Genomic DNA, 25,807 nt, shown 5'->3' on the forward strand with positions numbered 1-25,807 from the left:
CAATGTCTTATGAAGTCATTAAAATGCAGAGGGTGTATTTCTCTCTGTCGCTGGAGACCGAAAACATGGAGTTCTCAGACCCATCCAGTCAGCCTCCTCTCTCCGACAGCAAATGGTCGCCAGCATTTAATCTAGTTCCTCTTCAAATGTCAGGAAGACAAAGGGCTTCATCTGTCACGGCTATCGATCAGGCATTATTCTCCACCGCCGTCCCGATGGATGGTGCGTCTCAAGGCCCCTGCACGGCCCGCCAATCCCGCACCAGTCAGCTAGCATTAAGCGGCAGCCTGCAGAGGATGCCTTCACTTAGCACAAAGCCTATGAGTTTTACGCACATCCTTGCAATGACATGACAAACGAGGGGAGAGCGGGGAGTTGCGGTGCCCTGAGGGAATCCTGTTGCAAATGCCAGTCGACGGGGGCTGATGATGCGATATGATGGCCGCGATAGCCTTGTATGATGATGATGGTGATGAGGCTCGATGTCTGGGCGGCAGGCAGGAAAGGTGAAGGAGGGGAGGCAGGATGGCTGTGGGAGGAAGTATTTATGTGGAAGATCCATATTTGTCTAATCTCCTCGTGGCCAGACAGCACCCACGGTATTTAGAGAGCAGAGCCAAGGCCTATCTTTGCCCCTCATTGACTCTCTACAGCCTGGCAGCCTTCCAGAAGACAACAGGCTGGGGAAAGTGGGAAGGAAGGAAAAAGAGGGATGAATGTCACCATGGGTGACTGGAGTGGGGTTGAAGCGCCGCAGAGCGGGAGATCTTGAAGGGGCGGAGGGAGTTAATGTAGAAGTATTGGGTAGGTAGATGAGCATCGCGGGTTTCCGATGCACTACCTGTCGTTGAGAGAAAGCGCCGGTGCCGGCCGACCATCGGTGACACGATGTGTGCAGCAGCCAAGCACGAGTAAATGATGGATGGCATGTTATTGCTCCCACAGGTCTCGCTGGGCACAGTTCCAGTATGATTGCCAATCCTCCGAGCAGAGCGCCAGTGGCTGCAAGCAGGAGAACTACGGAGCATGTCTACTTGCGTACACCGGCCTGATAGGTAAGAACTAAATCTTTCTGTGCCGGCTCTGGCTCGCCCGGCCCCTGTGATGGATCGGGAACAAAAAGGTTTTAAAGGGAGGAAGGTGGAGAGCAGACAAGTGCGCTGAACAGGGGCCGAGAAGAATGAATCAAGGATTGTGATGAGAAGCGCTGTTCAATGATCGATGCAGCGCTGATTAATGTGGCTGCAGCGTGCACGGCCAAGTCGTTGGCATTATAAGTAGTGCAATTACAACTATTGACCGCTGTTTTGAGAGAATTATCCCTGATGTGACGATGAGTGGGAGCAGGCAGAGGCGTAGAACACGGCTTATTGTGCTTCAGATAAAAACTTAACAAAAGATCACATAATGCACAAAAGGTTGTTAAAAGCCACTCAGTCTAAACATGTCATTATGGGACAACAATACCACACTGTACTGCTGCACAGGGAGTGTTGTTCTGTGAGGGACTGAAGGAGACAGACAAAGAAGATAGAGACAGAAAGCTGTGTGGCAGTGATTGGCCGTTCTACACTACTGAAGTAGATGTAGGACTCTGAGGTGTTGTTGTTTGGGAGCCTGGGACCCAGAAAATCAATGGAGGTAAATCAGAACTTTTTTCACCACACTGCCTCAAAGTGCAGCAATTTTGTTTCCCACCTCCCTTAAAAATACAAGCCGCAAGGCTATATTACCCTACCCAGTGAATGACTTCCCAATCCTTTCCCGCTGAAAAGCTCCAAAGGCTGAAAAGAATAAAAAAGAATACATCTGAGAGACCTCTGTGATGGTGCCTGGACTTTGCACCCGGGGCCGCTGCACTTATCAAAGCGCACCGAGCTGCCTGCCCCGCCAGATATGCATGTTAGAAAGCCAGGACACTAAAGGGAAAGCAACTGTACTTGTTGTTCGGACTGATCTGTGGTAGGATGAAATCGAGCAGCTCTGCATATCACATTTCAAATAATTGCACGTCACGAGAGATCAGAGCATTTTTAGCAAATGTTAGCTTGTTTCCAACACACATTCCTGTAAAACAGTAGATACACATACACATGACTTTGTTGGCTCAGTAACATTGAGCCTTATCAGCAGACGTGATTGAACCAGCCAACATTTGATCACCAGGCCGCCTGCCTAACTAACCTGCCTCCCAGTGTCTGTGTCTTTATGCACTCCGCTTTCATCTATTCAGCGTCTGAAATTCCTCTCACTTTTCTCTAAGTGAATGCATTTACATGCACACTAATAAGTCAGTCTTAACCTGATTTGGGCAACACTGTGATGATAGAAATTGCCACGTGTGAAGGCATTATCGTAATCCGGGTGAGGTCATAATCAGGCTGATCATAACAAGATTAAATCGGCCAGAATTCTGCTCGTACGTTCTCTGGGACATTAAACTCCCACCCAGTCAAACTGTGTCTTGCCTTTCTTTAAAAACTGCACATTTCACGAGGCGTTTACAGTACGAGCATTGCTCTAGATGACGCGGGGCCTCAGGCTGAAGAGCTGGAGTAACAAAAACAAAATATTCAGTTCAGCCAAATAAAGAGATGACTTCCTGTTTGTGTGAGCTGACGGTCAGATTCAGTGATTGTATTGTAAAACCAATAATGTGAAAGGTTTTTAGTTGAATATGCTAAACTGTGGTGTTCCTCTACAGGAAGCACGATAACTCCCAACTACCTTGATAACTCCACATCCAACGTGGGACCCTGGTGCTCCTGCGCAGCGAGCGGCAACCACAGGGAGCAGTGCAACGACTTCCTTGCTTTTTTCCACGACAACGTCTGCCTGAGTGAGTAGCATCATTAACAGAGAGAGACCCTCTGGCAACGCAGTAACCATAACAACAACCCCCCGACAGAGAACCAGGACAGGTGTGAGGATGAACAAAGTCTAACTTATAACAATAATCAAACTTTCATAGTGCAAACAACTACAGCGAGTCGAGAGAACGTTTTTACATTTGTTGCTATAAAGGCATAGTTAAATATGCATTAATAATATATATATATTTATATTTATAGTTTTTTGCAGAGATGTAGAGGTGAGGATCGATGCCACCCTCTTTCGCTTCAGATGTGGAGGTTATTTTAGCTAGTTTAGTTTCATTTATTTTAGCGTGACTGGAAGCTGTCTGACACGTGATCTCTAGACATCGACGCAAAACACAACATCTGTAATCTCAGAGAAACATCCCTGGGGAGTGATGGCATCAGTGACATGGTGAAGACTTCACACACATTCACTCTCCATGTGTTTATTTCAGTCAGTGTTGATTTATCTCTTCACAGACAAACACGCAGCAGCAGACTGCAGCGACGTTAGCGAACGCTGTGGCGCACAGTAAAGGGTTATGACATGTGATATAATTCTGTTTAGACTATGCTTGGAAATGCAGAAGAAATGATTTATGATAACATAAACATGTCTCCTTCAGCGGCAGCACAAATGATAAAACAGAGTATCAGTGACTGATAAACCGCAGCTGATGTTGGATAATAATGATTATCCACCAATCCTCTTCAGCGCTTTGCCTCTTTGTTGTAGCTTTTATTCATCCAACAACACCAATAAAACAGCTGTGGTGATAAGAGATCATCCCTCTGAATGAGTGATGGCACCAGTGACAGAAGAATGACACCAGTGACAAAGTAATACAAACTGTAGCTGCTGGTGTCACAGCAGACTCTGGAGTTTATTTTGGGTTTTTTATTATTTCTAACAACAAAAGAAGACGAGTTCTCGCAAAGCCGTCGGGATGAGTAACAACGCCAGTGACAGACCAATGACACCGGTGACAGTACAAAGCAAAACCGCAGCTGCTGTCATGTGGTGACAAAACAGAATGTCACCGTTTCTTAAATTTATACCAGGCTTGTGTCTTAGTTCAATTATGACAAAAAAAGAAAAAGCATCAGCTTCTCATCAGACACATTTCACACGTGGAGGAGGATTCCACCAGACACGTTCTGCATCATGTTGTGGCTGAAAATATACGTATTCAGAGGCTTAATTATTCATGTGATCACATGACATGGCTCTTTTTCAGCTCCTTCCACAGCATCTCTGTTGGGTTAAGCTCTGGGCTCTGACACGGCCACTCCAGGTGGATTATCTTTGTTTGAAGTCATCATCATGGTAAAAATGGTGTATGTGGTAGATTTAAGTCATTGTCCTGCTGCATCACCCAGCTTCTCCTTTCCCTCACCAGACACAGTGCTGCGTGTTCTAACAAACAATTCAACCGTAGTTTCGTCAGTCAAACCTGATGTTTTTTTTCTGTTGGAGAGAAGCAGCTTCCTCCGTGATGGACGCTGAGCTCCGTGCACCATGAACAGAGATGTTAACCAGGTCCAGTGATTTCTTTTAGCCCTCAGCTGTTACTCTGAGGTTCTTTGTCACGTCGTGTCGTTGGAGAGATCAGAACTAAATCGTCTCCATTTATAGACAGTTTGACTGTGGACTGATGAATATTTAAACTGGTGGAGATGACTCCGTAACCCTTTCAGCTTTATGCAGATCAGCGATTCTTGATCTGAAGTCTTCTGAGATCTTTTTTTGTGAGGGCCTGGTTCACATGATCAAATGCTTCTTGTGAATAACATATTCAAAATGTTTGAGTGTGTCAAAGTGTGTCTAACCCACACCTCCGGTCTGGTTTCATCGATTGGACTCCTGACTCCACTTAGCTTTTGTTGCTGTCATTAGCCGAGGGGCTCAATTACTTTCCAACCTATAGTGAATCATTTAATGATGTATCCAGCAGAGACAAAAGCAAAACAATGATTTGTGTGTTATTAGTTAAAATAGATTGTTTTGTTCATTATTTTAATAAGATGAATAACTGACAATTTGAAGACAAAGTTTTACAGAGATACAGATAATTTCCGGGGGTTCGTTCGCTCTGTGTACGATAAAGGTTCGCCCCAAAGTTCAGCCTGATGATTTGTCCTCCAGCAACAATAATAAACAATAACGATAAGACAGCGTGCTGCATACAGGATGTAAAACTACAGCCTCCCGGTATGTTACCGCATAAATTATAAATGAGTTGCAGATGCGTATTTAATGTCCCTGTAAAACACAAAAACTTAACAGGCAAAACAACTCGTATCAATACTGGACTGTGGATTCACAGACAGCTTGACGCACGGCCTCTGAAACACTTCCAGCGGACATCTGAACCACGACAGAGAGGCTTCATTCGGTCAACATCTGGCGTTAGAGAGCAGAGGGAAACAGATCCAGTTAAAACCCCGTTTGAAGCGTCTTTTACGTCGTAAACCACCTGGTACAGAAGACAAATGTTTCTGTGAGTTCAAAAACAGATACAGCTTACATTTAACAGCTGGCTGGTCAGCATGAGGAGAAATGACCATCAGCTTCGTGTTTTTAAAAAGTCCAGAGAAGAAGACATCACAGTGTTGACAGTGCGAAAACACCATGGCAGCAAACACTCAGTATCAAAGATGGAGAAGGAGAAAACATAAAAACAACAATCTGCAGGAGAACCACCAACAAAAGAGAAGGGAGGATGCACACGAGAGGAAGAAAATAAGAACAGATTAAAAATGATTCATGATTAGTGTCATTTTCTTCTTCAGTTGGAGGCTTTTCATGAAACTGTGCCTGAACTCTGGTAACCACAGGTGGATGTTGTTGTAGAGCGAAGTCCAGGCAGGCGAGAGGTCGAGGTGGGTTGATTAACACAGCAGACTGTTGTTAGTTTCCCCATTTCTAACCGGTCAGTATTGTATGTTGTTGTCATGGTTACAATGATAAACACTTGGTTAAAATTAGGTAATAATTGCGGTCAGGCTTTTAACACAAACCATGACGTGTGCCTGAACCCTGATCCAGATGTTTTTGTGCCTGGATCCAACCGGACTCTGACCTTTGCTGGTTTTTTAAAGACACGGAAAAATGACGTCCTGCTGAAATGGATATTAGATCTAAAGGGCAGTTACGAGTGATGTGTTTTATGACTTGTCTCTTAGGCAGATATACAGTCGCACAGTGATGGAGCCATTAGAAGCCTTACTCTCTTCATTTCACCTTAGGGCCTTTGCACACTTCTTGTCAGGTTGTCTAACGACGTCTGAAACCCCCCCCCCCCTTTGCGATGTCGGAATCAGGGATGCTGCGTTTGACGATATTTATAACTTTAAAAAACAGACTACTCCACAATAGTTCCCACTTTCTGCAGCGATTGGCCTGTTACGCAAAGCTGTGAACTTTTCTCTCGAGTTCTCTCCTTTCATTCTTCACCTACTTCTGTAACTTCTGTAACTCTCCGCAGAGTGCGACGCAAAGGAGAGGCTGTCAGTGGTTGCCTTTATCCCCATTTGTAAAATTCACTGAGAATTCAAAAGACATGTCACAGAGTTCCTGGAAAGGAGCCGCGCTGCCTCTGAATGTGGCCGTTTGGAACAGCTGTTAACCCCGTGAGTCTGGGGAGGGGGTTCGGACGAAACGTTGGGCCTGTTTTGTTTCTCCGCTCGTTATTGTCCCTCCAGAGGAAATGTGCCGTGTAGCAGCCCATTGGAAATACAATATAAAATACACTAATGTGTAAACTCTGTACAGATTTACACCCCCCTCCCCTCCCCCCGCCTCCCACGCCACTCGGCATGCATCACACGGTGAGATGATGACATTTGTTAAGATGCTTCTGTTCTCTCTAATGTCATCCTGTAGTGACTTAAACATCCCAGAATAGTCACTTTTTTTCTTTTTTCCCAACTGGTTGATGGATGTCTTGCTTCTCGAGTGAAGCTCCTCATGTGCATCCTGCAGCCAGGACTCAGACTTACCAAGGCAGCTCCTATGTGCTGTTTACTGTAAGCTCCTTAGAGACCCAGCAAAACAAACGTCAGACTGACTGGCCTCATTTCCCTGTGCCTGTGCAAAAAAACCAAAAACAAACAATAAAACTCTTCCTGCCTGAGCAAATGGCTGAAGCCAAACAGGCGAGTACGTGATAATAAGGATGAACAAGTTTCTAATGGGAAAAGCGATTCATGGACTGGCGATGCACGTCGCACTCTCATCTTAATTGGAGTTCAGTCTTGTTTGCCAGGCTCAGGCAGACCGCACTTCTATATTTGGGGAGAAACTGTATGTAATGATTTGGCAAGGAGAGTTTGGATTCGAGCCAATAATTGGGAAAATGAATCCGCCCAGAGAGAGCTCCTGAAATATCTCCTTTTTTCTTTTTCCTCCTCTTGTTCCTCATGTAGTCGCAGTGTACAGAGTGAAGTGTTACTCATTGTGACAAGAGCCAAAAGACAAGCGGACAGCAGCATTGTCATTAAATAAATCCTTCTGGTCTGTTTTGGAGCTTACATCTTTTTTTTTTGTGACTGAATTCAGCATTATTTTTTGCACGCTGCCCCCCCCCCCCTCAGTGCCGCTGCTCTGGGTCCTGCTTGCTGAGACTGGACTTCAGATGGCCTTTGATGACTTTGTAATTGAGCGTAATTTGGTTTCCTGCCTCCGAACTAATGAGGTGAACAGAGAGGATAGTGGCAGGGAAGAATACAGTCGTTTGCAGATCGGGGGAAGGAGAAAAACTGCTGGAAAAAAAAAAAAAAGTCCCTCTCTGGAGTGAGCGCACTCAGGTTTTAAAAAACAGCTGTCACCCTGCCTTACCTTCTCATCACAGCGATAATAACCACATCACTATGCAGAACAGCAGCTCTGGACTCCTTCGTTCTCTGAAAGCTGAGTGTGTCAGGGAAAAATGAGAGGACAGATGGAGGTGAAGCTCATTTATTTCTGCAATTATTTTAATTTTTTCTGGAAGTTAAATTGGTAGTGTAACAGGAGAAAGTGAGTGTAACCGGCAATATGGCAGGAAGGTAGGGGACAGGAAGGGGGCGTGCACAGGATATGCTCTGCAGCGTGGCTTCGGGTGAACTTATGAAGTCAGTAAAAAAAATTAAAAAAAAAAAACCCTTGGGGAGAAACTTGAAAGTCAAAGAGATGCGAGATGGCGGTGCTTAAACAGCCATGTCCAAACATTTACAAAGGCACTGTCACAACAGCTTACCACTGAAGATATCAATTGGCACTTCATCTCTGCGTGATGGCGGGTGGCAAAGCAGGGTGGCGAGCAGCTGGAGTTGTACCCCTCGCTTCTCTCATCCGTCAGCCTGCCAGTGGAACGCTGCACACTATCAAGCCCTAACTGCACACTCTGAGCGCCGCGGCACACTTTCCCACCTGTCCTACCAATGCTAATGACCCACAGCACCATTAGCAGGCCGGTCCACAGCCTCCACTGCAAGGTGCTGATGCATACATACCCTCAGCCATGCTCAATCTGTTTTCCTCACTATTGACTCGTTTCTGTGGTGTTGCAACTTTCAGATTCGCTAATTAGCCGCAGAGCTGGTGGGTCACCCATCCAGCACCTCCATCTCTGTCTAGTAGCTGCCGCTCAGCGCTGCACCAGTGGAGGGAGTCCAGTCAAAGCTCTGCATTGATTGCTGCAGGATTCTGTTTGCAGAGGCAAACTACCTCAGGAGGATGGATCAATTTGTTATCATCCTGTGAGAAATCAGTATTTGTGTGTCACACCCCGATACTCACACAGTAGGCTTTGAAATCCCATCACTAATAACCAATGAGTCGCCTCTGAAAATCGGAGGGTTTTTGCCGCGAACAGATGGAATAATGGTGTGATTTTCGTGTCTAAGCACCCACATCCATCTTACAGCATAAGCTGGGGATATTAATTGATGAATCTCTCATTCATGTCTTCATTTGAGCATATTTTAATTGAAATGACTTTCATGCAAACGTAATTGCTGCCGAGTAGCCCATTAGCCAAATGAAAATGAATGCTTATAGAATATTAATTCATCATACGATCATAAGTCAGTCTGCTGGTGGAAAATCTAAGAACTTGATGGAATAGGTTTCCTTTGGGTCGGATAAAACCATCTAAATCCACCAGACAGTAAATTATACATGGTGCTAAATGTACATACTGTAATATTCCTCCCAAGCATAGCCTACTTACTGTAAGTGACCTATTTGAATATTCACCATGGTCATTATATCACATCATTACAGACAAACTGACGGATGAAAAATTAAAAGGCTGGCCGGCATTTTTAATCCATTTTTTCGGGGGGGGGGGGCGAATAAGTCAAAGTCTAATCTTATTTTCTTCTGTGTCATCCTACTCTCTAAAAAGTGAAAGAGAAAAGTTGATGAAAAAGTGTTTGGCCGTCCAGAGAATCAGGACTTGTTTGCCGCACTGACAGTGAAAAAGGTATAAACCATCATCTTTTCCAGTCAGGTGAGGATTCAAAACCCCAACATCGAAAACATCTGTTGATTCAACTGGATTACATCCAAACTTGGAACATCTGCTTCTTTTACACCCGCAAAAAAAAAAAAATCTCTATAGATTCACATTCCTTCAGTCGTCATTATAAATTAGCAGCTGTTTCAACAACTTAACAACATCGAGTGACACCTAGTAGTTTGTGTAAACACACATCCTACAGCAAGCGACTGTGAAGACTTGCTAGTTGTTTTTTTGTGAATCATGTTGACTGTTGGTATAAAAAAAAAAGTAGTGTTACTTCCATTTAAACTTTCAGATGCAACAACCCAACATTAACATATTATATCTGTCTCTTCAGCTGCTAAACGTTGCCACAGTGTGCGCCAGCCAGTCGTTATCTCGTGTGTAGAAACAAAGCTAATTGGAGTTTGCAGGCTTAGAAACAAAACCACGTCTTTAAACCAGGTTGAATCATTTTATTTATATTAATAATGGATCAAATATAAGAGGGGTCGCTCAGCTTATCGTTTCCCCTCAGTCCTGCAGAGCTTCGCGGTGTCTCTTGGCTCGTTGTTTAGCTTTCTCTTGTTGTTGTCAGAGGCAGAAGGCCTGATCAGCATCACCCAGACAACTGCAGACAGAGAAGAGTCAGGGACTAACTGGTAGGAATCCTGGAGGTGAAGAGCCGCATGTTTTCCTCAGGAGTTGGTGGAGATCAAAAGGGAAGAAAAAGAAGAGTTAAATGAGCTAAAGGAAGAGTGAATATTATCAGACGTCTTGACACGTGACTCCAGAAATGTGATCATGTTCCCCGTATCTGCTGAATGTGTAAATATCTACAGTATTTACACTGTGTGCTAACGATTCTGTAGAGATCATTTATCATTGTTGTGTTGACAACTTTTTCCGCTGCCCCCAAGTGGCCAAAAAATCCGTTATTGCACATTTAAAGAAGTTAAAATGATGTGTGATAATTCACCGTTTAACATAATACAGTCATTGGATCCTGAAAATATTGATTCGTGCAGCTTTAGGTAAGTCGTTATCCAGCCCTTTTTATTATTAAATGTCACTTTTCTATTTCTATTATCACTGGTATGTTAAAATATAAGCAGATTTTGACTCTGTAGCTTGTTTCAGTGGAACTCATTTACGCAGCTTATATATAGTTGAGTGGTTTTAATCTATAACCGTGTGTCATATTTTAGTTGTATGTTTAGTGTAAGAAGCTGCAGCTGTCATGAAAACATAGAGTTTTCCTCTGACATGAAGTGATGTAGGAATATAAAGCAACATAAAATAGAAATACTCAAGTAAATTACAAGAACTTCCAAATTGCTGGTGCAGTATTAGAGTAAATGTACTTGTTGACCTTTTGACCGTGTGTGAGTTCATAACTTCACTCAAGCTTTAGAGGCCAAAAACTTCTCCAACACTCTCCTTTTACAGCATTTACATTTCCTCTGAGCCTCACCACCCACTTCACATAATGGTGCCGTTAGAATCCAGACGAAACCCGCCATGAGAAGTGTTTTGAACTGACAGCAGGGAGATAAGTCGTGATTTCACAAAAACGCTGTGTGTAGCTGACATAACTTTTAATTCTGGTACTTTTGTTGAGCATAATTGTTCGCTGCTGATGCTGGCTGGCAAATCAAACCCTATTTAACGTCACCATTGTTTGGTGAGCGGATGTTATGACTGAGCTGTTGTGCTGCCGCGGCTAGCAGAGTGCTTGTGTGTTCAGTCATTACGCGAAGACGTGTTCAGCGGGCTCAGAGTCAACTTTATTCTCAAGTGCCACTGATGCAAACATTTGTTATATCAGGCTATCAATAATAGAAAAATTGCTCTCAAGTGTTAATGGCAACGACGACCAATCAGTGAGCTCTCTTGTTCCCCTCTTGTACCCTCCCACTCTTTCATAACTTTATTCTTTAGTCATAGTAGGCGTGTCCTAAATGGGGAAAAAAGGTTTACAGGAAGTTTGTTTTGTAAAATTCTTCCCTCCAGTGCACTCATTCATTTCTAACCTGAATTATTAGCATTGAATAATATGATTAATTTCCACTCCTCTCTCCTGTTGCCGCCGTGGAGGACTTTCAGCAGGTATTATTGGTTTAAGTGCGTCGGTGCTCCACTGCCTGTGACGAACTAAAGAGAGAATCCTGCCTGGCTGAGAGCGTGTGAGAGTGTGTGTCCTTGGTTTTCCCTGAGTGAATGAAAGCACCGGAAAATATGAAAATCCTACGGTATAATTCGTATAATTTTGACCTTACTGTGAAATCAGTCAACGTGCATAAAATCAAACATTGTGCATATAACTTCCATCTAGATTATAAATTGAACGCGGCGTGAATTCAAAAAAACAAAAAGGAGGACCTTCAGTTCCAGGACTACAGTATATCCATCATTAACGACAGGTGTTTTGAATTAATTAAGCCCAGAAGGATTCTTTTTAAACCGCAGTCCTGTTAGCGAAGGCTAATCAACTAATTAATAAAGTTGATTGAATGCTGTTATTGTGAATTACCTCACTCCCCAACAGCCATGTGTTAGTACGCGTTTGTCTCAAGAAAGAAAAACCTCATTAAAGAATACTAATCCAGCACAGGTGATTTAACACAACATCAATTTAAGCCCCAAATAACAAGAAAAACACTTCACACTGTGTCCCAATAATGTCGACTCACATACACACAGAGTGTCCATTACAACATTTAACAAAAGGCTTCGTAGTTCCTTAAACTACACAAAGAAGTGACTGAGTTACCACAGGCTCACCTGTATGAGAGGTTATTTGCTCTCAGTCAGGGGCAGTTGCTGCAGTGATGCTAACTTTTTCCATTTCAATTTTTTATTTAAATGATACTCTTAATATTACTTACCATAGAAATGCAGGACTCTCCTGGATAATATCACAGTCATGTTTTATCCATGATTTTGGCTCGGTGTTGAGGCTCAAAATCCTACACTTCCCATGGGCGTCGGCCTGCGTTGCCATGGAGAAGAAGCCCCACAGAGGGGCCAATCAGAGCCGTAGCAAATTCAGAACTCTTCGTGCCTGTTTAATCAAAGAACCAGATATTTTCTAACGCGTTTGTGGATCTTTTATACCGACGATTCAACCAGGAGAGTTTCTGCTGCTGCTCCAAGCAGCAACTTTAAAAAAAAATAAATAAATAAATAACTTTTACTTCTGCACCCGGAAATAACTCCTCCCACTTTGCAACTCTGTAGGGGGGCAAAACTCCCTCCAACCACCGGGGGGGCCGCACCAAGCCCATTACGGTTTGGCGCACCGGAATGAGGCCAAGAAGAAGTCGCGCTTGGAAGAAACGTGCGTGGACGAGTACAGAGACGGAGAGTCTGCTCTCCTTCTGTCTTACACTCTGTCAATCACTCTTTCTCATTTACCGCCATACTTGCATATTATCACTTTCTCTCACAGGCACTATTATTTTTTCTCATGTATAATACTATTCTTTTCACATAAACTATCATCTGTTTCTTAGACACACTGTCAGTCTCAGTCACACCAGCTCTTTAACAATTTATCCCGTCTCATTCTCACCACTCTGCTGTCTCACTACACCCAGGTAAAAGTGGTATATTTGAGATTATGATGGTGCGTGAGTATAATTTACAGTCTTAAGAAACACTCCTACGGTGCTACATGTTTTTGACAACTGACAACAACAGTTTAGTATTTACATAGAATTCCCTACAGCATATACTATATGTGCTGAATAGTAAACGGAGGGTGATTTTGAATGCAGCCTCGGCGTCGAAAAACCAGCAGGAAGGTCAGACATGAGTCAAATTGACTCAGTGCCTGGGAAATTTTCACCTCTATCTTTTAATGCTACCCCACAGCTATTTAGGTAAGCGAGTCAGGCAGCTGCTGACCAGGAAACGATTCCAAAAAAGTGTGAGAATAAAAAAATCTAAAAAACTCAATGTAGTTTATTATTCATTATTGTTCATTATTTTATATCACGGCCAGACTTCTCCTTTTGCTATTCAGATTTGCTTTTAAGTGGACTGGCTCTACATCTGACTTGCAGCAAGCTCTCGCCTCTGAGATTTCTGTAATTAAAACCAAAGCTTCAATCCGCCACACACTCAGGCATTGTTCTATTTCTCCTGAAAAACTGGGAGGGTTTTCCAACTTGACTTTAGATTTTATACATACAAGAAGTGAATTTACACAACACTCCCCTCCCTCTTCTTTAATGGCACACAGCAGGGTTCGAATTGAAATATATTCCACCAGTCATACGAATAACATATGTTACACGTTTTATAGGCACTTTCTCACACCGGTGGCCCAGGAAGGCATCAGTGTGTAAATTTGTAAAATCACAACTTCTATTACCCAGGAATGTGCTCTCTGGGGAGGGAGCACTCATTTCTGTTTCAGGCACCATTTCTATTTTTTCTCTTTAACAACTGATGCATCACTTCTTTTGTGCAGAAAAGTACACATGCTTGCATTTTCTTTTCTTTTCTTTTTGATAATAAATCATCAAATCGTGTCCGTTCCAGTAGCTCTCAGTGGTTGTGGCTGATGAGACAAGTGTATTCTTATTTAAAACTGTTGCTAAATGCAGTTTGAAATGAATGTTTCACACTAAAGAGAATACTGTTATTCAGCTGCCCGATGACTTTCTCTGATGACATGCCATGACCGCGTCTTAATTACAGTGCCGCAGTACATAATTATGAAGTGACCAATCACATTATAAAGAGTCATGCATGGGGGGAAAAAAAGCAGTAGGAAACTAGAGGTGATGGCAGATGTGAAAATGTCCGCGGCAGCGTTGTGATCTATTAAGCTGCCAGTCATGTCTCTGCTCAGCAACGTCTCTGCTGCTCTCCTGTTCTAGAAAATGCCATCCTGGCCTTCGGGAACGGATCAGATGTGAAAACGGGTGCCAGCCAGCCTGGGATGCCCAGTCCGGCAACGGACAACCAGAGCCCGTTCTTGGCAACCACCGCCCCGGGCGTCTCCATGGAAACAGAGCAGAACATTCTGCGAGCACAGATACCTACTCAGGTGAGACAAGAGAGAGAGAGAACAAAAATGTGATGTACAACCTTTTCCAAACAGAGAGGCGCTAATAGAGACGGCCTCACTCAGAAGTGGGTCACATGGCACATGGGGTGTTTGTTTTAACTCACTGAGAGCGGCAGACGGGTGGGATTTAAAGAGTTTGCAGGATTCAGACAGTGTCAGGTACAAAGTCAGTCACACCAAAGTTAAGTTGAAGAGAACTGAAGCTGTTTGCTGCCAGAATGATGAGTGTTTGGATTCTAGATGATGAAGATTTTTGCATTATGCAACTTAAATATAAATAATGTACATTTTTACTTTTATGTTTTGTAGATACTTTAGTCCAAAGTAAGAATAAGTGCTTTAATGCTCAGCCTCAATGACAACTTTTTGCAAAGGATGCTATGCTTCACCTTTGCTGCTGAAATGACAAGAATGTAAATTAATTACACGCATTAGTACAAATATATAATGATCCATAAGTTTCCTAAATGTCAATTCCCTCTGCTAGAGCTCTACCAATATGGGATTTCTGACGTCCACATTGTTAGATTCCTGAGTTTGGACACAAAACAGTCAATAAAATCTGTAGTTTTCAGCAATAATACCTCAAACTTGTTTATGAAATAGTTGAGATGAATATTTGTAGCACCATACCTGACCAGAATAAGAAGAGTCATGTTTCAAGGGTTGTTTCCCTAGAAATATGAGTCTAAACAAAGCAGAGTATTTGTTTATGTGCAGACTTGTAGTACACACTGTATTGGCTGATAGTCAATCCACTGACTGAGCGCTTCTGCTCAGTAAACACCAACCTATCGAGTGTTCATCATGCAGGGATGTTTGAATGAACAGATGAGGCTAGGATTGGATGTAACTTAATTGGTCCCAGTGGAGTCATTAAGTCTGTCCAGCAGTGACGGGATTCTACGCACAGAAGAGACAGTGAAAGAAACAGTGAAACAGAATATAAACACGTGTTATATAACCTAATTGCTATTTTGTAATTTAAACTCATTAGTTTGCCTTTACTGGCAGGAATATGCAGAAAGAGTATGGATCACAAACCTGTGGATGACATAGTTCCATATAAATGTTATTTGCACCATGATTACAAATGTAAACACAGACCTCTTGAATTACATATATAAACATGCCATCAAAGTTTCTGTGGTTCCTGACGTCACCAAACAGCAGCTGGTGTAGAACCGTCGGCGCTCGGTCTTTGAGGTCTTCAGGAGGGTTTAGTGTTTGTCGCACATCTCTCAGTGTGCACATATAAAAGCACCGTCCCGTATTCATAACTGCTTCATCAACATTATAAACAGGTTGTGTAAACATCATCAATGTGGCCCATACAATGAAGAAGTAAAGTACACAACAGCTGATCATTCATTTTAATGTGGACACCCTGTTTTGCATTACACACAGTATTTCACATTTTAATAATGAGGAGAAATTTATAAAATAAATATACTTCGCTTCAGGCTCAGGAAATTTGTTCCATGCATTTGGTTCCTAATGGGAACCCTAACCCAAAAATGCTGCAGATAACAAAAATTGACAATCTGCCAACAGATATAAACAAACTTCACAAGTTTAATGTATAACTAGGCCACTTACTGTTCTTCTCTTTTTTTTTTTTCCATAAAGAAAGCTGAAGAAAATGTTCTCGCCTAAAGTCCTCTGAACGTCTCAGCTCATGCATGATTGTCTCAACAGTCTGAATCATCCTCTGACTGCGTTTGACTTAATGTTATGACACAGAGATAAAGTAAACAGAAAAGTGACACTCTGTTAAACTCGGACATTATGTCACCGAATAGCCGAGTATCAACTCAGGATCAAATAAAGTGTCACTGAGGAGATACCAGTCAAGAGTTAATTAAACCAGTAAATTAGCTCTGGACAGCTGCCTCAGGGTCATATCATCAGACTTCAACCAACATCCTGTCACATTTAAATAACTGTGTCTGACAAATCAACAAAAATTAAACTGACAGCAGAGATGTGGCTGTGCATTTCAATCAGCTCCGACTTGTCCACAGGAGTAAGTGTGTGAGTAGGGAAGACAGGCTAACTTATTTAGCGACAGTAAAATGATAGTTGGGGTTATTTGACTTGGGGTTGTGTGAGGTACTTACACATAGTCCGTGCGTTAGCTGCGGTGGATTTGGATTGACGCGCACCAGCACAGGAGCGATGAGCCACTATGGATCGGGCCATCTGCAAAAAATGTCAACCGCAAAAAGACAGTATCATTTGTTTTTACGCTTACTTACACTTAGCTCTGCCTGACTCCAGCAGCTCATCTACAGCGTAATATAGTGTGCACTATAGTGGCGGATGTGCTCAGGAGTACAGTAGTTCAATGGTGTAAAGTGTGCAGTTCTTTTTTTACAAATCTACTGCAGGTTATGACTGTGGATAAGTACCTCACACAAACCCCGCGTTAAATAACCCCAACTGACACTTTAAGGCTCATAGTTTTTTCTGTTTTTACATATTTTCTGAAAAAACAAACATATTTAACTAATTTAAAACACCTGCACAAAGTGGTTTCGCCTGATGATTACCACAATTTACAGTTAATTTAATTTATATAGCAAATCAATCATCTCAGGCCACTTTTCATACGGAGCAGCAGCAAAGAAAAACGGGTAGAAACCCTGAACAGAACCAGACTCATGGTGGGCAACAACAATAACAATAATAGGATAAGTAATAGGACCAATAATAACAAGACTAATAATAATGATTGTAGCAGTGGGTGTTGAGCAGGATCACGGAGCATTAGGTGGTTTGCGATCACAGATCCAGACTCTGCAGCACCAGAGGCAGAAATACCTGCAGACGGCGAGACGAGGAAACACAGAACTACAGGGGAGAGAAGAAGCCGAGTTAATTAATAGGATATGAATTCAGTTATCTGTTGTTTTGCAGGAGCACGATTCAAACCTTCACTAGTAAAGTGAGAATAAAACTGTGTAAAAAAATGATGCCAATGATAGAATCTAAAAACAGATTAATATCTTAGTTGCTTTTTCTATTACACAGGTAAAGTTCATACAAGTATAGATTATATAACCCACGAGTCTGAAGATGCCAGAAACACTTTCCTGTGTTCCTCCACAAATGAAGGTCAATGAGCTCGTGGAATACGAAAACAAACATCATACTAAGCTCTTCCAGTTGTAAACATACATTAAAAATTTACCAGCATTATAGAAAGTAGGTTCACATCACAATGAAGTCCTCTTAATTAGGGACATTAGATAATCAGTCCCATGTTACACAGTGTAGTCTATAAACTTCAATACTTAATCAACAAGACAGGAATAAATGTATTTCCAGTATCGATTCTGTTTTTATGTGTGAACGGCTCATTGGTTTAAATTTGTATTTGAACCAGAAAGAGTTCCTGACTTGCTCTGATTGGTGGGTTTCTCCCAGATGTTGAGTCTACAGTCTTTATGTGAATGATGTAGTTTTGTTATGAAGCTGTTGGGACACATTTTATATTACAAATTGAAATCTAAAATGTTTGTCCTATGTCCAAATTCAAATAGCTAACATTTTATTATGGTCTCAGTATCTTTTTGTAGTAAATTTTTACATTATTTAATAAATTATATTTCTGCTAAGATCGCTGCCCACAGGCCACTAGAAATCCTTCAAAGTTAAATCTTTCAAGTTTTCATCATCCTGCATGTTGCTGATCACTCACTGTACTCCTCAGCTTCACACAGGCCTGACGTTAACATCCATCTCAGGTGATCCGATCACAAGCGGACAACTCTGAGTTCAGGTGTGAACGCTGCCACGACGCATTAGAGATCTGATCACTCAGAAAACGTTGGGAGGCGGTCTGGGCCAAACTCTTTTAGCAGCGTGAACCCGAATGGTTTCATGATGAACTGAAAATATTTGACTATTTCAAATGGATAAAACCTCATTTCATTATAGAGCTGTGAGAAGCGTATTGGTTTGCTCAACCTCTCCGTGCACCGCTCTCTCTCTCTCTCTCTCTCTCTCTCTCTCTCTCTCTCTCTCTCTCTCTCTCTCTCTCTCTCTCACTCCCTCTGAGACACTTACGACACACACACACACCTGTTGGATCGGCTAAAAACAAACGGGGAGAGCGGGGAGGTGAGATCCGATCACAAGTGGTCACTCCACGTATTTGTGAACTAATATGTTTAGAGTTAAAGAAGTTGTGGTGTGAAGATGGAGAGAAATGAAGGGAATAATTTAAAGATGGAGCTCGACTGATTGAAGAGTTCATCCTGAATATGTTCACTGTAAAAAAAACAAAAAAACAACTGTCTGTGAAATTGCGTCTGGCTGATAAGTGGCAATGTCCTCACCTTCACTCGTCTTGTTTTTCAACTGTGGATGTGGAAAATTTGGTCTTTAAACCCACATACGAGCTCAGCTTTCAGTTTTCTCTCCACTGATGAATGTTGAATCTGGAGGCAGGTAACTAACGACAGCACATCTGTTTTCTTTTAGGTAAACGAGAACGACAGATTGTGGGACGACGAGGGAGACTCCACTCTTCCGTCTCCGGGCCTGTCGGACCGCGGAGCCGAGCCCGTCCGCCTGTCTCTGTTTCTGGGCGTGGGCTGGCTGCTGCCCGCCCTGCTGCTGCTGCTGCTCTCCAACTAACAGGAGGCCGCGAACACCTGGCCTCCACGGACAAAACTCCAGACCTGGGGGGGAGGGTGGGGGCGAGAGAGAGAAGGGCCATTTCTATGTGTCAAATGACGGTGGGGGAAAGGGTGGACTCTGTCCTGCCCCGCTCCCCCCTCTCCCTCTCTGTCACAAAAATCACACTTAATCTCTTTTTGTGAATCATGACTCAGAGCAGATGTTTTGTGCCGTGCAGCCCACGCCCTGGAGGAGACCGGACTGGAGAGGGTGCCGCCACCGCACCACAAGGGGGGGGGACCAGGACCAGGAAGTACACACCTCATTTCTCGCTTCACGCCTGCCCAAATACAAACTGTAAGAAAACGACACACACGCAGACTTCGCTCCGAAAATAACGTCCAAGCTACAGTGCAAAGGGCCGCTGGGTTCAGAAGGTGTACAGTGAAGAGACACTGAAGATACAGTGCAGGAAATCTATGAAAATATATATATATATATATATAAAAAAAACAAAAAAAAAATTTTGTCCTTGAACATTCCTTGATGTAAAAGAAAATATTAAATGTTAAGACTTTTCTCTCAGATGAGCTGTGATGAAGTGTTACATGAGATTTAAGGTGGATGTGTGTGTGTCTCTCCGCACTCTGCTCATTCAGCTTTGCGCTTTATTTTGATGCAACATTTATTTTAAATCTAATTAGACATAATAATTTTACTACCCAAAAATGTTAGATGGAAGCACGTTGCTATTGAGTCACAATGAAATTCTGATTGTTTGTTGTTGTGTTTAAGCTGCTGGTTCGAAGAGTTAATTTCCAAATAAAAACTATATATAGAAAAAATTATAATTGAGATTTAACTTTCAGATGAGATTAAGAAGATCTCCCAAAGTCTGTAAATGTTTTATTTTAAACAAGGACCTACATTACTTATTAGCCTTCAGTGTGTTGTAATTTGTTTTCATTTTAATGCTATGAATCATTTCAGATGAGTAGATGCCACTTTTTTGCGAATGGCGGATACCTGACTTTGGAAAGGCACTCTTCGTATATTCATTCATGAAGCTTTAAGTGTGAAGGCCTGACAGATGTTTGGGTCTGTTCCTCCTCAGAAATGTAAAAAAAAAAAAAATTCATTTGGTTTTGGTGAAGCAACAAGAGATGGACACAAGTGTCTATTTTTTAAATGTATGTGGACTTTGCCGCAGAGAAAACAGATATTTATCCACAAGTTTGTGACCGATCATGCTTTCACCGTCGCAGGAGGAAGGCGGTGACCCGCGTCGGCTCGCCACCCGCCGGGACTCTTTCCCCTCAACGTGGCACGTCAAAGGATTTACAATATGTACTGTAAGAAGCACAGCTCTGCTCCGTGGAGCGGACGTGTCTGGGAGAAAGGGGTCAAATGTCTAGTAAGGGACCGAGGTTGATTCACGAGGAAAGCGTCATCTTCAGTCCTGCCGTTCAGTTCTCTGCAGAAACATCCACTTGTTTAACAGCATTTTTTTAATGACACAACAGATGCTGGTTTGCCCGAGCTACAAGCAGACCTGATGAAACACGTTGTAGTTCATGTTGGACCTAACAAAGCTAACACACTATAAGCTCATCATATTGTCATGACAACACAAGATGATGTTGGATTGAAAAAAAATAACAAAACAAAAAAAAATAACTGTCTTTGCCTCCTCAGTGACGCCCGTGTAGATCTGAAAGGCCCTGAATGTTCCTCTTCCGACATGAAAGGCTGTGTTAAAGGGCCAGGTCACTTCACAATCTTTTCTCTACGTACCTCCGATGATGTCTATACATGCAGATAGTTTAGTTGTATTCGCCCAGGTTTTTGAGATATCGCTCTCTGAGGTTGCTGTCGCCGTCCACTCACAAAGAAGATGAATGAAAGTCTTATTTGTACTGCTCACAACATTAAAAAGCACTTTTCTTTTGGACCACATTCTCACAGTCTCACTCTCTGACGTGTCTGTCGTGTTGAGGCTTGTATTACTTTCTCAGAATCTCGGTTTCAGACAAAGCCTGACTTTCTGTTGAATCACATGATCATTTTGTTTTGAGTTTCAGGTCATACATGAGTGGAAAGGGCTTTTACTGCCCATCTAACTGCCACATACTGTTTTCCTGCCGTTTCTTGGTATTATTTCTCACACACAGGTTATTAGGTGCATTATATATAGTGTTAACTGGCCGACTCTCTGTGGTTTTGTCCTTCAGACTTTTGACCAAGTGTTAATATGAAAACATTGACTAGTGCAGCTTTAATAAACTACATATGATGTATTGTATTGTATAAAACAAATGCATTGCCGCAGCACACCAAGCCTGGAGATTACGATAACTTCCGAGGATTTATCATTGTTTACAGTAGTGGAACATTATGGGACTTTAACAGTAATATTTCTTCTATAGCAGCAACATGTTATTATATGCATTTAGGATTATAGGATTTCATACTGCAGGATTTCTCCCGGTGCTCCCAATGGCCAGTCTGACTGTGACAGACAGCTCCACTGTCAATGTGTTTATGAGAGAGGGAAGGAGGGGCTGAGCGAATCAATGCGCCGCACACAGCTCTACAATTAAGCAACGGTGGAAAACACTACATTAGGAATCTTTTGTGTTATTATAAGAAGTCTGAAAATATTTTGTTGGTTCATTATAAAAATGGCAGATCGCCACAGTCTAGATAATCAATATGAAACACTGGGAATTGATGCTTTACACCATTTATACCCCGCGGGCACACATGTGGCCGCTAATGTCACTAGACGTTGATATTTGGTTGAATGTCAGTTGTGACGTCACATGACTGAACAACCAATGTCTGGAGAACGTCTAATGCCGACGTCAGTTTGCATGACAACAGCTGACGATTGTGTTGTTAAGTAAAAACAATCCGGCGTCCTCTGAACGTCTCATGACAACGCCTTCTTGACGTAGGATGCACAAATATAAATACTGACATTCTAGTTGTGAGGTGTGGTGAACAAAACCTAAACGTCACAATGTCAATTAGACGTCAACCCATTTCCAACTAAGAGTTAACATCTGTTGGACATCAGGGTTGTTAGTCCGATGTCTTTCTGACGTTACATTGAAGTCCAGTGCCAGCTGGGTGCCTGTCTGTTTTACTCAGTTGGCGACAAACTTGTCTCGAAGAGTTGCTAAAAAACTGTTGACACTGAGGCCTGTGGATTAACCAGAGTAACTGGGACATTACTAATGGAAAGACTTGTATCTATATTGTTTTACGGTGGCAGCAGTTTAAAATCCGATATCTCCGAGCTTGGGCACTTAAATCAAATCTCTCTGCATGGCTAGATACAGTGCCTCGAGATATAAATGAGGAAATATTTTTTATGATTTTTGGTGAACTAACCCTTTAAAATTTCAAATAAAAGTCACCAAAACTGCAGTTATGTAGTTTCCCGGTGATAAGAGTGTCTGAGTGAAACCTCTGGTCTTCACAAAGCCTCTGTCTCTCATCATGATGTGTTAGCGGCCGAGCTCCGTTGCCCCGTTTTGATTCGTCCTGTGATTTCTCAGTCAGCAGGCGTCGCACCGCGTCCTCTGGCGCCGTGAGGTGACTGACCAACCTGCTCGTCTGCGCCGGCAGAACCCCAGATGTGACACGTGTCACTTCCCGCAAATAAAGACGACACTGTAAATGGAGGTGAATTGTGACCAGTGTTCTCGTGCAGAGGGGCAGGACTTTTTTTCACCTGTCTAGAAATTTTTGGTCCCTGGACAGGATGCTTCTCTTGACCCCCGTGCAGACTCATCTAATTTCAGCATCACCTCTCTGTATTTCAGGGGAAGTACACAACCTGTTTCCTCCCTCTAGCAGCGCCCCTGGCATTGAGTATAAAATCCATTTTTCATTACACACGGGGTGTGATTTGTAAAGATGTTATAGTATAGTGTATATACTACACAGTGTATACCATATATATCATGTCTATAACATTCATACATTAGATATATATATAATAATAAAAAGGATTTTAACCCACATTTTGCTTTTGATATGTCAGAGAAAATCACAGAGGCTGATTCTGACTTCAAAACTTTACAAAGCACAACTTTGAGCACAAACTTGTGCATGAGAAACTTTAATAAATGAGACCCCTGGTGTAAACAAACCAAGAGGAAATTTGTGTTTCTTCTAGGCTACTGTATACCTTAAGGCTAAGGTGCAAGGGCGCATTTGTGAGGCAGCTGAGGTGAAGCAAAATAAGGCTAAATGTGGAAGACAGTGTCATTTCAAAGCTGCAAAATGATCAAAAATGTTCCTGATGTAATTTTAAAACCTCACTGCGTCATTGTCTCATGCACATTGCTTGTTTTGGCTCAGGAGGCGGTCGTCCATTTACAAAGTGAGACTCCAGCTGCCTGTGTGCCACCTGTGCTTTGCATATGGCGGCTGTAATTGGTGCCAGTCTCCATGTTTTGGGTCATCAGCTATGTGGGACAGACCTCCTGCTGTCCCACATACTGTAGCTGTTGAGTCCACGGCTGCTGCTGCTGCTGCTGCTGCTGCAGGCTGATGAAAGACTAACACTCTGACCACTAACGGGAAGGTGAGTAAAGTCTGAGGTGTGGGGTTGTAAACATCTGTAACAAGGTTTCTTAACCTCTCCTGACGTGTGGCAGCTCCCCAAAAGTCCCTAAACTCTTCTCTCCATCAATTTAAGATTCACCAAGTCTCAACAGCACAGAGGCAGCTCCACATCAACTATATAAATAAAGAGAAACATTAAAACTCTTCTTCATCTTAGAAATTCTCAGGCGACACTGTCGTGTCTTTTAATAAACAGTGTAACGCTAGACACCAACAAAATGTAAAAGTTATACATTTATAACTTTATTTGTTTCTGTGCAGTTAGAGGTTTGTTTACATCATAAAGTGTATAAAACTGGTCATTATTTGCAGTTGGAGTGGATAGGGAAACAAATGCTTATTTTTCCATCTTGTATGTACAGTAATAGTGAATATACTTACTGACAGAAATGGTCAAACAAAGTTATGATTTGACCTTTAAAACTAACAAGATGGCATGAAGAGAATCAAGCGTTTTCATTACTTTGCAACAAATACAACAGATATGAAATACGCCAAGTGAAACTCAACACACAGGGTCAATCAGCAGCAAACGTAATCATATTTCTGCACTGTCCACTGGGGCCTCTTCTACCACATTAAATTCAAGGTAAATATATCATTATACTTACAAACAAGACCGTGACTGATGTGAGCAGCTTGGAGTTACACACAGCACAGCACACAATCCGTTATATTATGGACTGCATAGATTTTTGTGTTATGTTCGCTCACCTTGTTATTATACATGTCTGTTGTTTTTGGCCTTCAGCGTCCTTTGTGCTCTTTAAAAGACATGGAGTGAAGTCAACTGTGGAGGAACAAGCAGCGACATCCTCCGTGAGGCTCAGGGAGCGAGAGCTAGCTGCAGAACTGACCGTCATCGTGTAAAAAGAAAGGACAAGGAATGAATTTTTCTGACTTGTTTTCACTGCAGGAAGAAAAACAGTCTGAAAGGATGATGACGAGACAACAAAACACTCAGTGTAGGTAAGGCTGCACAAGCTGATAAGGTGATATTATCAAAACAATTCCAATTTCCGACCCATGGCTCTCGAGCAGGACCAGTATCAGTCTGGTTCTGGATCAGGAAAAATAACAGCTACTTTACAAAATATTGGCAAATATACCATGAAATTTGATAGAAATACTCAACACTTGCCACATGTCACATGATAACAACAGGTGATGCATTTGCACACAAGTGAGAGCAGCTGGTGTAATTATCATAACAGCCTTGTGGAGCTCATTTACACTGATGAAAAAGGCAGAACGCGAGTGGTTCTGGGGGGGAACAGCACTGAAATGTCAGAACAGAGGAAGAGGTTGGAAACTATGCTGGATTGTGAGAAACTTTCTCCAGATAGCAACACAGCAAAGCTGACAATCAGGATACTTTAATAATAAAACATCTTAAGTGTCATTACCTTCTGACATTTACTCTGAGAAATTGCTGCCTCATGTCTGCACAAGTGAATTCCTTTCAGAATATGTAGAAATTGCTGAAATGCCCATGTATTTATATAAATTCCTTATTAATAGCTTTGTTGATATTAATAAGGGGGGAAAAAATTAGCAGTGCATTGCGTCAGCACATACTCAGAGTTGTCGGCTATCTCTAGCTGCAGATTTGAGTTTGGTGGTTTTACAAACACTGACATTACTTACACCAACTAGATGGAAAATGAAAATTTGACAGAATTTGATTAACTGCTCTTTTAAGGCAGGTTTGACTGTAGGGTTCACACTCAGCCACCCTGAAGCTCACTTTGTTAATTATTTTTTTACGAGGTGCAGTCTGGAGTGAACTTTTACCACACACACAGTACAGCAGATGATTAGGGTAAGGTTTTTAATTAAAGTCAAATGTCAAACCAAAACACTGGTCTGAACTTAAAAGTTAAGCAGAGGCTGAATTACTATTGTCATTGAAATTACATAATAAACTTTGACATCAATTTATTAAGACAAGATCTTAGCCATAAAAAAGGTGATTAAAGCTATTTAGCAGTGGTCATAAATTGGAGGCTCCTTAGCGGTGGAGGAGGAAGGATCCTTTACTCAAGAAAAACTGCTAATAGCAACATTTAAAAAAATTCCACAAGTTGCAAAAGTCCTGCTGTGTTAAATGTTACTTA

The 25,807-nt window shown here is 42.2% G+C and overlaps 1 protein-coding gene across 2 annotated transcripts in view; it reads left to right on the top strand.

The window, feature by feature from the left end:
- gfra4a (GDNF family receptor alpha 4a) overlaps positions 1–21,008 on the top strand; it is a 255,477-nt gene extending 234,469 nt beyond the window's left edge. For both annotated transcript variants that reach the window (XM_056393818.1, XM_056393819.1), the window contains 4 exons: positions 946–1,055; positions 2,705–2,839; positions 14,236–14,405; positions 18,915–21,008. In XM_056393818.1, the coding sequence (XP_056249793.1) occupies positions 946–1,055; positions 2,705–2,839; positions 14,236–14,405; positions 18,915–19,070 (571 nt within the window). In that variant the 3' untranslated portion in view covers positions 19,071–21,008. The remainder of the gene's footprint in view (positions 1–945; positions 1,056–2,704; positions 2,840–14,235; positions 14,406–18,914) is intronic.
- Positions 21,009–25,807: the final 4,799 nt, after the last annotated feature.

This window comes from Seriola aureovittata, chromosome 13 (assembly GCF_021018895.1).
Source record: "Seriola aureovittata isolate HTS-2021-v1 ecotype China chromosome 13, ASM2101889v1, whole genome shotgun sequence".
Taxonomy (NCBI): Eukaryota; Metazoa; Chordata; class Actinopteri; order Carangiformes; family Carangidae; genus Seriola; species Seriola aureovittata.